At 35.4% G+C, this 12,677-nt stretch overlaps 2 protein-coding genes across 2 annotated transcripts; one reads left to right on the forward strand and one right to left on the reverse strand.

Moving 5' to 3' along the window:
* Window positions 1–304: 304 nt before the first annotated feature.
* LOC121976832 (ATP synthase subunit beta, mitochondrial-like) lies at window positions 305–3,784 on the reverse strand. The gene is made up of 9 exons (XM_042529198.1): window positions 3,191–3,784; window positions 2,652–2,727; window positions 2,465–2,553; window positions 2,249–2,366; window positions 2,068–2,171; window positions 1,793–1,951; window positions 1,471–1,695; window positions 1,064–1,375; window positions 305–692 (listed from the first exon to the last, which is right to left on the reverse strand). The coding sequence occupies exons 1-9, from the start codon at window positions 3,665–3,667 to the stop codon at window positions 576–578; spliced, it is 1,677 nt and encodes a 558-aa protein (XP_042385132.1). The 5' UTR covers window positions 3,668–3,784; the 3' UTR covers window positions 305–575.
* Window positions 3,785–7,133: 3,349 nt separating this feature from the next.
* On the forward strand, window positions 7,134–8,327 carry LOC121977989. Its single transcript, XM_042530385.1, has 2 exons — window positions 7,134–7,388; window positions 7,634–8,327. Exons 1-2 carry the CDS (start codon window positions 7,227–7,229, stop codon window positions 8,201–8,203), a joined length of 732 nt encoding a protein of 243 aa, XP_042386319.1. The 5' UTR covers window positions 7,134–7,226; the 3' UTR covers window positions 8,204–8,327.
* The last annotated feature ends 4,350 nt before the right edge of the window (window positions 8,328–12,677 follow it).

Raw genomic sequence — 12,677 nt, forward strand, 5'->3', positions numbered from 1 at the left:
CTCACTTCATCTAAACTTGAACTCTTCCTATTGTGGTTCACACGTCAAAACTCAACAGGGTAAGCGTCCGACGTACCTTTTCCTCCCTATGATTTGTGGAGTAAGCGTAAAGATTAAGCATACATAAACATAGTCAACGGTTGTGACGCTTGATGATATTCAACACAAGTTGGAAGAAAATGTTGCGATAAGATCTGAGCAAAACAAAAACCTTGAACCAAGTTGGCATCCTCATCTGATTTGCCTTGTTTACACTTCTTTGAATAGATAAAGAAACAAAAAACAAAAAACAAAAAACAAAAGAAACAATCTCCAAACATGTCAAATTGCATTGGCCATGACTAGTTCAAAATACACAATTAAATAGGAGTTTGACAAGTATGTTTCTTGATGCGCAGTAGAAAGAAGTCCACCTAGGCCTCGATTATTGGCAGAAGGATCCCAGAGCACTCTGGCTCTGTTGTGAGAAAATTTGAGATTCCGCAGTTGCTTAATACAACAAAAACAAAGAAACTGCCGGGTCTAATAAAGATGACTTCTACATTACTCAAATTATTGAATGTTGGAATATAAATTTATGAGGCTGCTGACTCCTTTGCGATCTTCTCAGCCTTTGCAATGACTTCCTCGATGCCTCCGACCATGTAAAATGACTGCTCAGACAGGTCGTCGTATTTTCCATCCAAGACACCCTACAAAACAATACGACATGAAGATTTGATGTCAAATGCATACAACAACGGTTGTCTCAAGGAAAACCAAGATGTGGAGCAAATCATGCAATTAGAATAGAATTAGAATTTGCAGATAAAAAGTGTGAAATATTTAGAAAGACAAAACAAAACTACAAGCAGCATGAAAGCCCTCTACAACAAATTGATCTAGCATTTTCACAATATCTCCATGGTTTTGTCATTTAACCTGACAAGCAATTAACAGAGGATATATAATTGGATACCTAGAGTCATTGCTGTTGTAGGCCTAAAGACCATAAGTGGCTCATCTTAAATATACTATGATAAAATGGGATTTGAATTCACAAAGCTGTGGGTAACTAACTGACCTGGAAACTGTTCACACTTTCTTTCAGTTCGACGTATTTTCCAGGAGCACCGGTAAAAACTTCAGCCACATGGAATGGCTGGCTCAAGAACCGCTGGATCTTTCTAGCTCGAGCAACCGTCAATTTATCATCTTCACTAAGCTCATCCATTCCAAGAATAGCAATAATATCTTGAAGATTCTTATAATTTTGGAGAACCTTTTGAACACCTCGAGCAGTGTTGTAGTGTTCTTCTCCCAACACGTGTGGAGAAAGCATTCTTGATGTGGAGTCAAGAGGATCGACAGCAGGGTAGATACCAAGCTCAGAAATCTAATCAGCAAAAGAATATGTTGTTGCATTTAATTTCCCCTTAAAATTTTTAACCAATCAAAGATATAAATAGCATAAAACACTTTGGAACAGACCTGTCTTGACAGCACAGTTGTAGCATCAAGGTGAGCAAAAGTAGTTGCTGGAGCAGGATCCGTCAAGTCATCAGCAGGCACATAAATAGCCTGAACTGAGGTGATGGAACCTTTCTTTGTAGTTGTAATACGCTCTTGGAGTCCTCCAAGATCAGTAGCAAGTGTTGGTTGGTAACCGACAGCAGATGGTATACGACCAAGTAAGGCAGACACTTCAGAGTTTGCCTATGAAATTGCAAGTCACATAAAAGACTATTCTGCCAACAATAGTCTCTATTAAACAGCAAAAACACAGAATTGGCCTCATATTGCTACAACTTACTTGGGTGAACCTGAAAATGTTATCAATAAAGAGAAGCACATCCTGTCCTTCAGCATCACGGAAGTGCTCAGCAACAGTCAGCCCGGTCAAACCAACACGTGCACGGGCACCAGGGGGCTCATTCATTTGGCCATAAACAAGAGCACATTTGCTCTCACTCTACAGGAATCACATTATAACAACACAGTATTAAGGAACAAAACATTTGCCCATAAAAGGAAAAAAAGGAGAAACCAATAGCAAATCAAAAATGAAGAGCATTATCAAGGGCATACCTGTTTGTCTCCTAGTTTGATCACACCACTCTCAATCATTTCCCTATACAAGTCATTGCCCTCGCGAGTACGCTCACCGACACCAGCAAAAACAGAAAAACCACCTACAGCACAAAATGTTAAACAGAGCAAACAAAAAAGAAAAGAAACTTCAACTGAATGACCTTTCATTAGAACTAACCATGGGCCTTTGCAACATTGTTGATCAGTTCCATAATAAGTACAGTCTTCCCCACACCAGCTCCACCAAAAAGTCCAATCTTACCACCCCTCTGATAAGGTGCCAGGAGATCAACAACCTGTTGATATCAGAAGAAATACACTATTATGTGCATGAAAAGACATGTTCTGAATGAATAACAAAGGCAGACTTATGGTATATCTGAGAATAAAGGACCTTAATTCCTGTCACAAGAATCTGTTGTTCTGTTGCCTGTTCAACAAATGCAGGTGCTTCCCGATGGATAGGAAGGAAGTGGTTGGTCTCTGTTTATCAAAGAGACAAAATAAAAAATAAAATTTAAAAAAAATATTGACACATCAGTTAATACAAAGGAAATCTGTGATCAACCAAGAAATCTTACTTAAGTCACCCTTCTCATCAATTGGTTCTCCAATAACATTCATAATACGCCCAAGAGTGGCTCTACCAACAGGCACCTAATAACTCAGCCAAACACAGACAAATAAGTATTGGTAAATAAGTCCAGGATCATCAAGGGTAATGTTTTATAGAAAACGTTCATCAAATTTCAAATATCAATTCATGTTCGTGCAAGTGTAGCAATCAACAACCATTCATTACACTTTAATGTAACATCATCTAGTGATGATCAGTCGCTTAACTTCATATCTCATGATGTCAATACTATGAACAAAGAATTCAAACTTTACATGTAACGTTTGGCATCAAGATAAGAAACACCATAAAGGTCAAATCATTTAAGCTTTTAACTTGGAACCATCAGAACTTACCCTGTTATTTTGTGAATTCACAGGTAGAAACAACCAAATTTTTTTTTTAATTTTTTTGTGAAACATCCATCAAACTACGATTTACTCTTGGTCGTTGACAGTATCGATCAAGCGTTTTCAATCAGAGATATGATAAGCAATAATATACCGTGATTGGAGATCCAGTATTGAGGACCCTCTGGCCACGAACCAGCCCCTCAGTACCGTCCATGGCGATAGTCCGCACCATGCTCTCCCCCAGATGCTGCGCGACCTCGAGAACCAGGCGGATCTGGTTATCAAGCACCTCCAACGCTGTCAGGATGGGAGGAAGCCCCTCTTCAAACCTGACATCGACGACGGCACCGATCACCTGGCAGATCTGCCCGATCGAGCCAGCGCCGGTAAATTCGTCCGTGATCTTTCCAGTGGGCCCGGCTGGGGCCTTGGCGGGTGGCGGCGTAGGCTGCGGCGAGGCCGCGGCAGCAGAGGTGGCGTACTCAGCGACGCGGGAGAGGAGATAGCCGGCGGGAGAGATGCGAGGGGCGGCTCGGGGAGTGGGACATGCAGCAGCGGGAGTCCTGAGAGCGGAGCATCGGCGTGAGGAGGATCGGAGCAGTGAGGAAAGCAAGCGGCGAGAGGCCATGACGGCCAGATGCAGGAGCAACTAGCGGAGCAAGGACGGAGGGAGGCGAGCGACTCTCTCAGTCTCTTCTTTCTAATGCCCGTCTAGGGCAACCGCGGACGTTAAATGGAGATCTAAGCGAAATTTTGGCGTTCTAGAGTCCGCCAGTTGTTGGGTTGGATTTAGATTTGAAACAATTGCAGTCTACCCCAGAATTTGACTTAATTTCAATTCTCCTTTCCTACTTTAAAAAAATATATTGATTTTACTTAGATAACTTCCAAATCCATTTTTATTATTGATGAATTGGAAATTCTGATTTAAACGCATAAAAATGTTAACATCTAATTGAATTTAATGTGTTTTTTCAAAAAAAAAAAAAATAGAGTAGCTTCCATAAAAAAAATATATAAAATAATATGAAGAAATAGTTGTGTATTAGAGGTTCTTATCTATGTATATGGATAGCTTTGCCTCCCTATATTATATTAATGGTTACTTTAATAAATTTTATAGTTAATTTTTAAAAAATATAAAATGTTTTATGGGATATTTGACCTCATAAGTTATTATGTTAAATAAAATATCCATATAATTTATCAGTCTATATTTAGATTACTTTATACTTCAATTAGTAAGATAGTATTTATCTTTATCTTGAGATAAATTCTCAATCGGTGTAATATATTTTGTGATGTATAATCTTCCTCGTATAAAAAGTCAATGTATTAGGACAAAATATTTTTTATGATTTATTTGTTTATAACTTATCATAAACCATGATGATATTGTACCCTTTAGGATGAGTAATATTACCTTAGTATTCAAACAATTCATTCAATCACTTTTAGTTGATTTGAGTTGACTCGATTCATGTTTAGTGGATTGAAATTTTGATAAGCAAATCTTTCAACCAACAACTACTCTTCAGTTAACTCAAGTCTTTTCCACTGCGTTCAAATTAATTTCATTTGAATCAATTCTTTCCAACTCATTTGGATAAGATTACAAGCTTATCTACCAATGGATGTCATCTTCAATCAACTTAATAAGGTTTCAATTGACTCAAATCCAAATCTAAACATTTTCAATAAATTCAATTGGTTCTTTAAGTGAATTTATCTATTCAACAAATATTTTTCAATCAACTCTAGGACTTTGTAGTCAAAGAGCAACCTTATCTTAAGTAGAAGATTTGTAGCCAACTCAATACTACAGTGGGTTTTAACTCAATTTGCTCAATAATATCGACTTTCCTAGTCTTATGCCTTGTAAGCCCATGCAAAACTCCAAGTTCAAGTTAAGTTGTAGATTATGACTAGGAACCCATCGTTCCTTAGTGACCATTCTCTAAAAGCCAAACTAGGTATCCCTTACCTAGTTAACCTACATCATCTCCCAATAATACTACTAAAAAATGTGAACCCGTATTACAAGTCACTCGGAAATTTCCACATATCACCATCTTCTAGGTCTTCCTTGCCCAAGCAAGGGTGGAGTCATCCCTGGGTTAGGGTCCCACCAATTAAAAAATATATAAAACTAAAAAAAAAATTAAACTTCATCGTAATAAGAGCAGAAAAAAAATTCAAATAAAAATTTAAGAATAGATATATAAAATTATGATTAATCATTTCACTTTTTGTGGGTCTCATCATTTTATATGTTTATTCTTGAATTTTTCTTTGAATTTTTTTCCTTGAACATATTATTTTTCTAATATTAATTTTTTTTTTTTTTTTTACGAGAGTAGAACCTCTGAATCATTTTTTACGGTCCAAGAGATGATCCCTTTATATGTATTGATGGGGATGAATGATCCTCATCTATTTTATAAGTAGAAATCATCTATTTCACCAATACATATAAAGAGATCAAGCGATCCAGAGGATCCTATCCCTTTTTTTACCTATTAAAGTTCTAGATTTTTTTAATATTAGATTTTTTTTTTCTATTAGACTTGGTTTAATTAAAATTGCACGCATGGATCTTTAATTAAAATAAAAACTTTACAATGCTTTACTCCTCACCCACAAGACATTTTTGTCGCACACTGCAAGAGCAATCGGCCTTGCCACCTTGATTATTCCTCCTCGCAATTGCAAAGTCATAGGTGCGAGAGATTCTGATTTTAATTATCTTTGTCCTTTTTCCTTCACTGGGTCTGAGTAGATCCGTTTGTCTTCGGAATAAATTTTCTTCGACCTCCTTTCTTCGACCTCTTTATTTTTTGAAAAATTTTACATTATCCTTTACTTAATATTTTATATTCATGTTTTGTACAGACAAGTACAACTATGATATCCCTTCTCTCAAATAGCCATGTCCAACTGTGACTTTTGTTTTATAGTTTAAAAAATAATAATAATTATATATTTTTTAATTATTTAATTTATTATATTCCGACAATCAACCTCAGATAAATTTAGATTCTGACGCTCCTACAGTCAAAGAGTCCATTTTCTATCAAATTCTCAACCTTGGGAATACATCAAGCCCTTTAGATTTGTTCCATGTGAGATGGTAAAAAACATAGAACAGGCTCCCTAATCTTATTTCAAATTTCAACCAACACACATTACACCTGAAAATTTTTAAAAACTTGTGGCGCGTGACCTGGTCACCTCTAATATTAATCTCAACTTCCACTTATTGCACTATAACTATAACCTATCAAGTGAGAGACATTCTGGAGCTACCTTCTCCAGGATAACTTCCCCTTCTTTTGACATTACATTTTTGCCTTACAATGAAATTTTAATTCTCTATTTTAGCGTATCCATTTTTTATTTTATAGTTTTCTAACAATTATTTTGCATAATCTCAGAATATAAGTTAAAAAATTCTAGAAAGTTCCAACAACCTTTTAAGTCAAAAATATGAAAAGTATTTCTCATTTGAACGAGCAATTCCTCTGGTGAACTTCGGCAAAAGTAGGCTGCCTAATAGAAGTGTAAATGTATCGAGTTATTGTTTTCCAACCTGTTTGAGAAATATTGATTTATATTTAAAATTATCAAATTTAAATTTAACTCAAATACATCTTATAATTTTTTCAGCTAACCTATAATATTTTATTCAATTATTCACAAACTATTTATGAATAATCAAATTTTAATTATTTTTATATAATTTAAATTTAAGTATGCTCAAATTAAAGTTTTAATAACTCAAATTGAATCCAAATTTAAATCTAAATTATAGACTCGGCCTCAAATTTTATTTTGAATTATGTTGTCAAAATTATTTAGAATCTGAATATCACATATTTTCATATGATTTAACTCGATTGGATTCTGCAGCGTTTAGAACTTTCCGTTGAACTTGGCAAACATGGAAAAGAGCAACGCGCGGGACGCGTTTGGATTTTTAATTAAAGGCATGGACTTCGTCACGAATATTTTATTTTATTTTATTTTATTAAAAAAAGGAAATCAAATATATATACCCCCTCAAGTGCCCCCCCTGCAATCCATAACAACCCTGATCAAGTCCCAGAAGCCAAGGAGGTGGAAAAAGAAAAGAAAACGAAACAAGAAACAAAGAAAGAAGAAAGAGAAGAGAGAGAGAGAGATCGAGGATGGAGGAGAGGTATCTGGATCTGGTTTTGGTGCCGCTGGGCCTTCTCCTTCAAGCAGCATACAACATCTGCCTTCTCTACACCGTGAAGAATCATCCCGATCGCACTGTCATCGGCCTCGACAGGATGGTCAGGCAGCACTGGGTCAAAACCATGATGCAGGTCAGTGCGTATTCCCTCAATCCTTGTATGTTTTCTTGGTTGATTTCCGGCGACTCGCTATCCGGCTTTCGATTTTGATTTTTGTGCGCGATCGATGAACAAATTTGACGTTGCGGTAGCTCCAAAAAAGGGGATCTGAGATATTAGTTTGATTGAGGCCTGGTACTACGATAGTTAATTCCTCAATCTGTCTTCCATTTGATTTTGAATTGAAAAACTGAGTATGAATCGATCGACAACTGCAGGCTCCGGTGACGAACGGCGTGCTGGCGTTGCAAACGGTGCGCAACAGCATCATGGCGTCGACGGTTCTGGCAACGACCGCCATCTCCCTCGCCACCGCTGTCTCCGCCTTCTTGAGAGACTCCTCCTCTTCCTCTTCATTCTCCCCCTTCGTGTACGGCAACACGTCCGCCACCGCCTACTCGGTCAAGTACTTGTCCATCTCCTTCTGCCTCTTCACCGCCTTCCTCCTCCTAGTCCAGTCCATCCGCTACTACTCCCACGCCGGCTTCCTGCTCACCCACGCCGCCACCGCGGCGGAGCTGGAGGTGGAGCCCGCCTACGTGGCGTGGGGCCTCAACCGGGGCACCGTCTTCTGGTCCATGGGCCTCCGGGCCTTCTACCTCTCCTCCACTCTCTTCCTCTGGATTTTCGGGCCCATTCCGATGCTGGCCAGCAGCGTCGCCATCTGCGCCGCCTTGTACTTCTTGGATTCAACCTCCGCCTTCACCAGGAAGTACCACCAATCCATCATCGTTAAGCACAGCAGCTTGATCACTCCCCACTCTGATGCATCGCCTATTGCAGTATAATGTATATTGGTCCTGTTAATTCATTAATTGATTGCATGTCTGATGCATCACATATTGTATATTTGTCCTGTTAATTCATTAATTGATTACATTAGTTTTTTATTAAAAAATAATTAAACTGTAATTGTGTTCTACAATTGATTTGAGCAGACAGCGGATGATGCTTCAGTGCATACGTTATATTATGCTACCTCCAACTGGTTGACCATCATATGTAAAAAAAACTTAATTAATTAAGCATGCGCACCCTCGTTGATACGCATTAATCTTCATTAATTCACCCACCACCTCTAAAAAGCATAGGTTCCCTGGTCACATTATATTAACAAGTTTCCATTATTAATACATACATACATTTAATTAATATCAATACTTAGGTAGGTGATATTTAGTTCGTGATTTTAGGAATAAAAGAATAAAATGATAGTAAAAAAATAGTGTTTAGATTATAGAGTTGAGAATGATAATTTGAAAAAGATTTTTAGATTTATGTTAATCAACTAAATTTATTGATTATATATGTCCGAAAATCGATGAGATGGATGCTGGGGATGTGGCGTTTTTGCTAATCTCCTGTGGACTTCGCTCCCGCCTGCAATACAAGCAGCGTCAGTACCGAGTCAGGAAAGAGGTCCCTGGTGATGCCCTCCGACAATTAAGTCAGTCTCCTGCGAAGCAAGAAGAAGCAAAGAGAATTGTAGCGCAATAATAGAAATCATGTGTAAAGTATACCTCTGTCGATGCTTGGACCCCTTTATATAGAGCCCTAGAAACGCACGTGCACGCTTCCCATGGCGAGTACGCATCTCGAAACTTTTCCTGAAAAGACGTGTCAGTAAAGTGTCTCTGACACAGTACCTTAATGGGCCGAGCATATCTCTGAAATGACAGTGGAAGCTTCCGCTGTACGATCCTCTGTCTAACCATGCCGCCTGTTAACGACACTAACTTCCAAAAGGATGTCGAAAGATACTGCTATGTCCGTTGCTTGGCCGAGCGGAATAGCCGCTCGCCCGGAACTCCACTGCCCATGTGTTGTCTGCTGTAGGGTCGAGCGGGATGGCCGCTTAGCCGGAATTCCACTGCCAATGTAGGCTGTTGTCAGTCGAGGGGGATAGTCGCTCGGCCGGAAATCCACTATCCTTATGATTTGTCGCTGGGCCGAGCGGGTGGGCCGCTCAGCCGGGCGTTCACCATCCGCGTGCTCGACTGATGTTGAGCCTGCTGCTAGGCCGAGCGGAGAAGTCACTCGACCGAAGTTAAACTCGGTTGATATCGTGCCTTGTCGTCTGACCGAGCGGGATAGCTGCTCGGCTCGGCTTCTGCATCTCGTTCTTTCTTGAGAATCTGTTGTTTGAATGCTCCTCGGTAGGGACATGCTTCGCCCGACCGACCGATACCCTATAACCGTTGACCTCCTTAACTTTAACTTTTTTTTATCTTCACCATGACAACGGGGGTGAGACCCTTCATCATCACCGCATCACTTATAAATAAGTAGATTTTATTTCTATTTTCATTCCCATTTTATTTTACCATAAAACTCATATTCATAATTTTTCCCACCAATTAATCCAATGTCACCCTATTATTATGTGTCCATTTCTCCACTGCATCCTTATTTGATTAAATAAATACCTTTTTTGATTTTTATTTTCAATTTTAAAATTAATATTATTTAAAATAAATAATAATTTTATTTATATTTAAATTTGATAAAAAATAATTTAAATGAAATGAAATAGCTATTGATTTTTTTTTTAAAAAAAATGAGCTACTCTTTTCATGATTAAAACAATTCAATTAAATAGGCAAATTAATGATCAAGTACGACTCTTTTTGTTTTTTGTTTTAAATATTTTTTTTTAAAAAAAAATAATTGGGGGATGTACGTGGGAGATAGTTGTGTCCTACCTCATGTTATCCGAGAGTTTGTTGCACACGCTTCCAGCCACATCAGCTCATATTAATAGCTTATGGGCATTCATAATTGTGATTCTTTATGGCCTTTCATTATCATATCGATATCACATCTAAATAAAATATCTTATACATATTTTCACTATTAACAAAAAATCATTTAACAACTCCCTCTCACATTTTTCATTATATATACTAGTGATCGTGCACACACGTCACGTATGTAATATAATACATTGAAATTATATCAACCCTTTATAATGAAATTATATTAATTAAAGTATTTTAGCATTAAAATACTAATATTAAGTCATTAGTAGAGTCATTAGGGTAAAGTACCCGACTTTTGAAAATTTGAATTATTTGGGTCTTTGAAAATCCGAATTATTTGGATTTTCGAGTGTCATCCTTACGGATTCCTTATGAAAAAAATTAATTTAATTTAATATTACACTTATCTTAGTAAAAAAAAACTAAGAAAAGTATATTTTTTAACATTTTCGGCCTAAAATATTTATAGTAGTTTCTTTGATCATAATATTATCAATTATAAGATGTGAGACTAAAGAGAACTATATTTTTTTATATAAAACAATCAGAGAAAATTAATGATAAGAAAAATTCATAATAATATGTCGCAACTGAGTCTCGAACTCTAGATCACTGATTGTTTCGCTTGTGGAATTACTAATAAACCTTGGAATTATTTTTAGTGTGAATAGAAAAAAGGATATTAATGTAAATTTATTTTAGGCTTCACCAAAGTTAGTTAGTAAAGGGGGGAGATTTTTAATAAAATAATAAGATTTTTCATTTTTTTCCTATTTTAAATTATGTATAATTAATTTTTTATAAAATTTAAATTCACAAATTAATAATAAAATAATATTACCTAACTTTTTGAAAAATATTTATATTTATTTAAATAAAAAAAAAATATTTAATAAAAAAAAAAAAGCGACTTTTCTCGAAATCAATGAAGGAGCTCCTAATGTGAATAATAGTATTAAATTTGTGGACTGTCACATTAGCCCAGATTATTAATATATATATGCACCCATATTATTTAGTGCACCAATGCGAGTGCCCTAAGATCATGAGCCATGCTTGCATAATTTTGATAAAGTCGTGTGACCATATTTTTCTCCTTGGGCCTAATTATAATTTTTTAATTTACTCCTTTTTAATAATATATATATGACAGTTGTAAGGATATATATATATTCTTATATTAATCATTGGACAAGTGTGCAATCATGAAAGGATTTTTTTTCTGTTATCTTAATATTTGATGGAAAATTTTATAATAACTATACAATTAAAGAAAATTATAAAAGATGCTCATGATGATTAAAAAAAATTAGAGCGCTCAATTTTGATGTTTTTTTTTCGCCTATAATCAAATCTTACGAGAAGGAGATGAATGAATAATGGTTAATGATTTAGAGAGGAAAGGATACGAATTTAAAATTTATGAATGTTTTTTTTTCTTTGATGATTTTTGAAAGGAAGAGATAAACATCAGGCAAGAAAATTGAGGCTTCAATTTTTTTTTTTTAAAAAAACAGGAATTTAATTTTGTGGATTATGTATATCGTCTATGATAAGTTATCAGGTTTACTTTGATAGAATATTAATTGCCACTTGTATTTGTTTTATCTTGTGTAATACTTATCTTTTTAAGAAAAAAAATATTATTATTATTTTGCTTCCTCTTAATTCTTTCTAAATTATATTAATTCTAATCCATGCTAGCACTCAACTTTAACAAATATTTTTAAAAATTATCATACTTTACAAAGAGTACACTCGTTTTAAAAAAATAATCTTCTATCCATTGTAGTCCCAAACCAAAACACGAAATCAATTTGTTTTTTTACCTCAACCGAATCAAACCAACACAGAAAATATAATTATTTCATCAAATACTTTCATCTTTTTATTTTATATCAAATTAACACTGTTGCACTACAGCACTAGTAATGCCCCCTTAAATCTATCTATCTATCTATATATATTTTGAATCGTTTAGATGTTTTAATAAAAACTCATTAATGGTTTTTAAAGAGTTTATTTGAAATTTACATCATTGTACGCTATGGTCGTTCATTTTTTTTTTTTTCTAGATTTGAAACCCTTTTAAGCCATTAATGGCTTTATATCAAAAGTATTTAATAAAAATGTACGATGGCTCTAAAAAAAATTTAAATTTGTGTTAAATGAATACATTCGAATCCATCCATATTTTATTTTCAAATTTTAAAACCTTTAGATTCATCTGTTGACTGAAACATCACTGATGACCTTAAAATATTCAGATTTATTTCAACTTTACATTGTTACACTTTCAGTCATCTTTGTTCTTATTTTCAAATTTGAAGACTTTTAGATGGATCAGCGACTTTTGTCCAAAATTTAATAATACTTTAATATATTTTGGTCATTTATGGATTTAAACCATCAAATTCCCTTCAAATTTGCACTATTTTATTCCTAACACTCTTCTTAATTTGATCATCCTTAACTTTTTTGTTTTCGGTTCGTTTTCAATCGT

This window comes from Zingiber officinale, chromosome 4B, assembly GCF_018446385.1.
Source record: "Zingiber officinale cultivar Zhangliang chromosome 4B, Zo_v1.1, whole genome shotgun sequence".
NCBI lineage: Eukaryota > Viridiplantae > Streptophyta > Magnoliopsida > Zingiberales > Zingiberaceae > Zingiber > Zingiber officinale.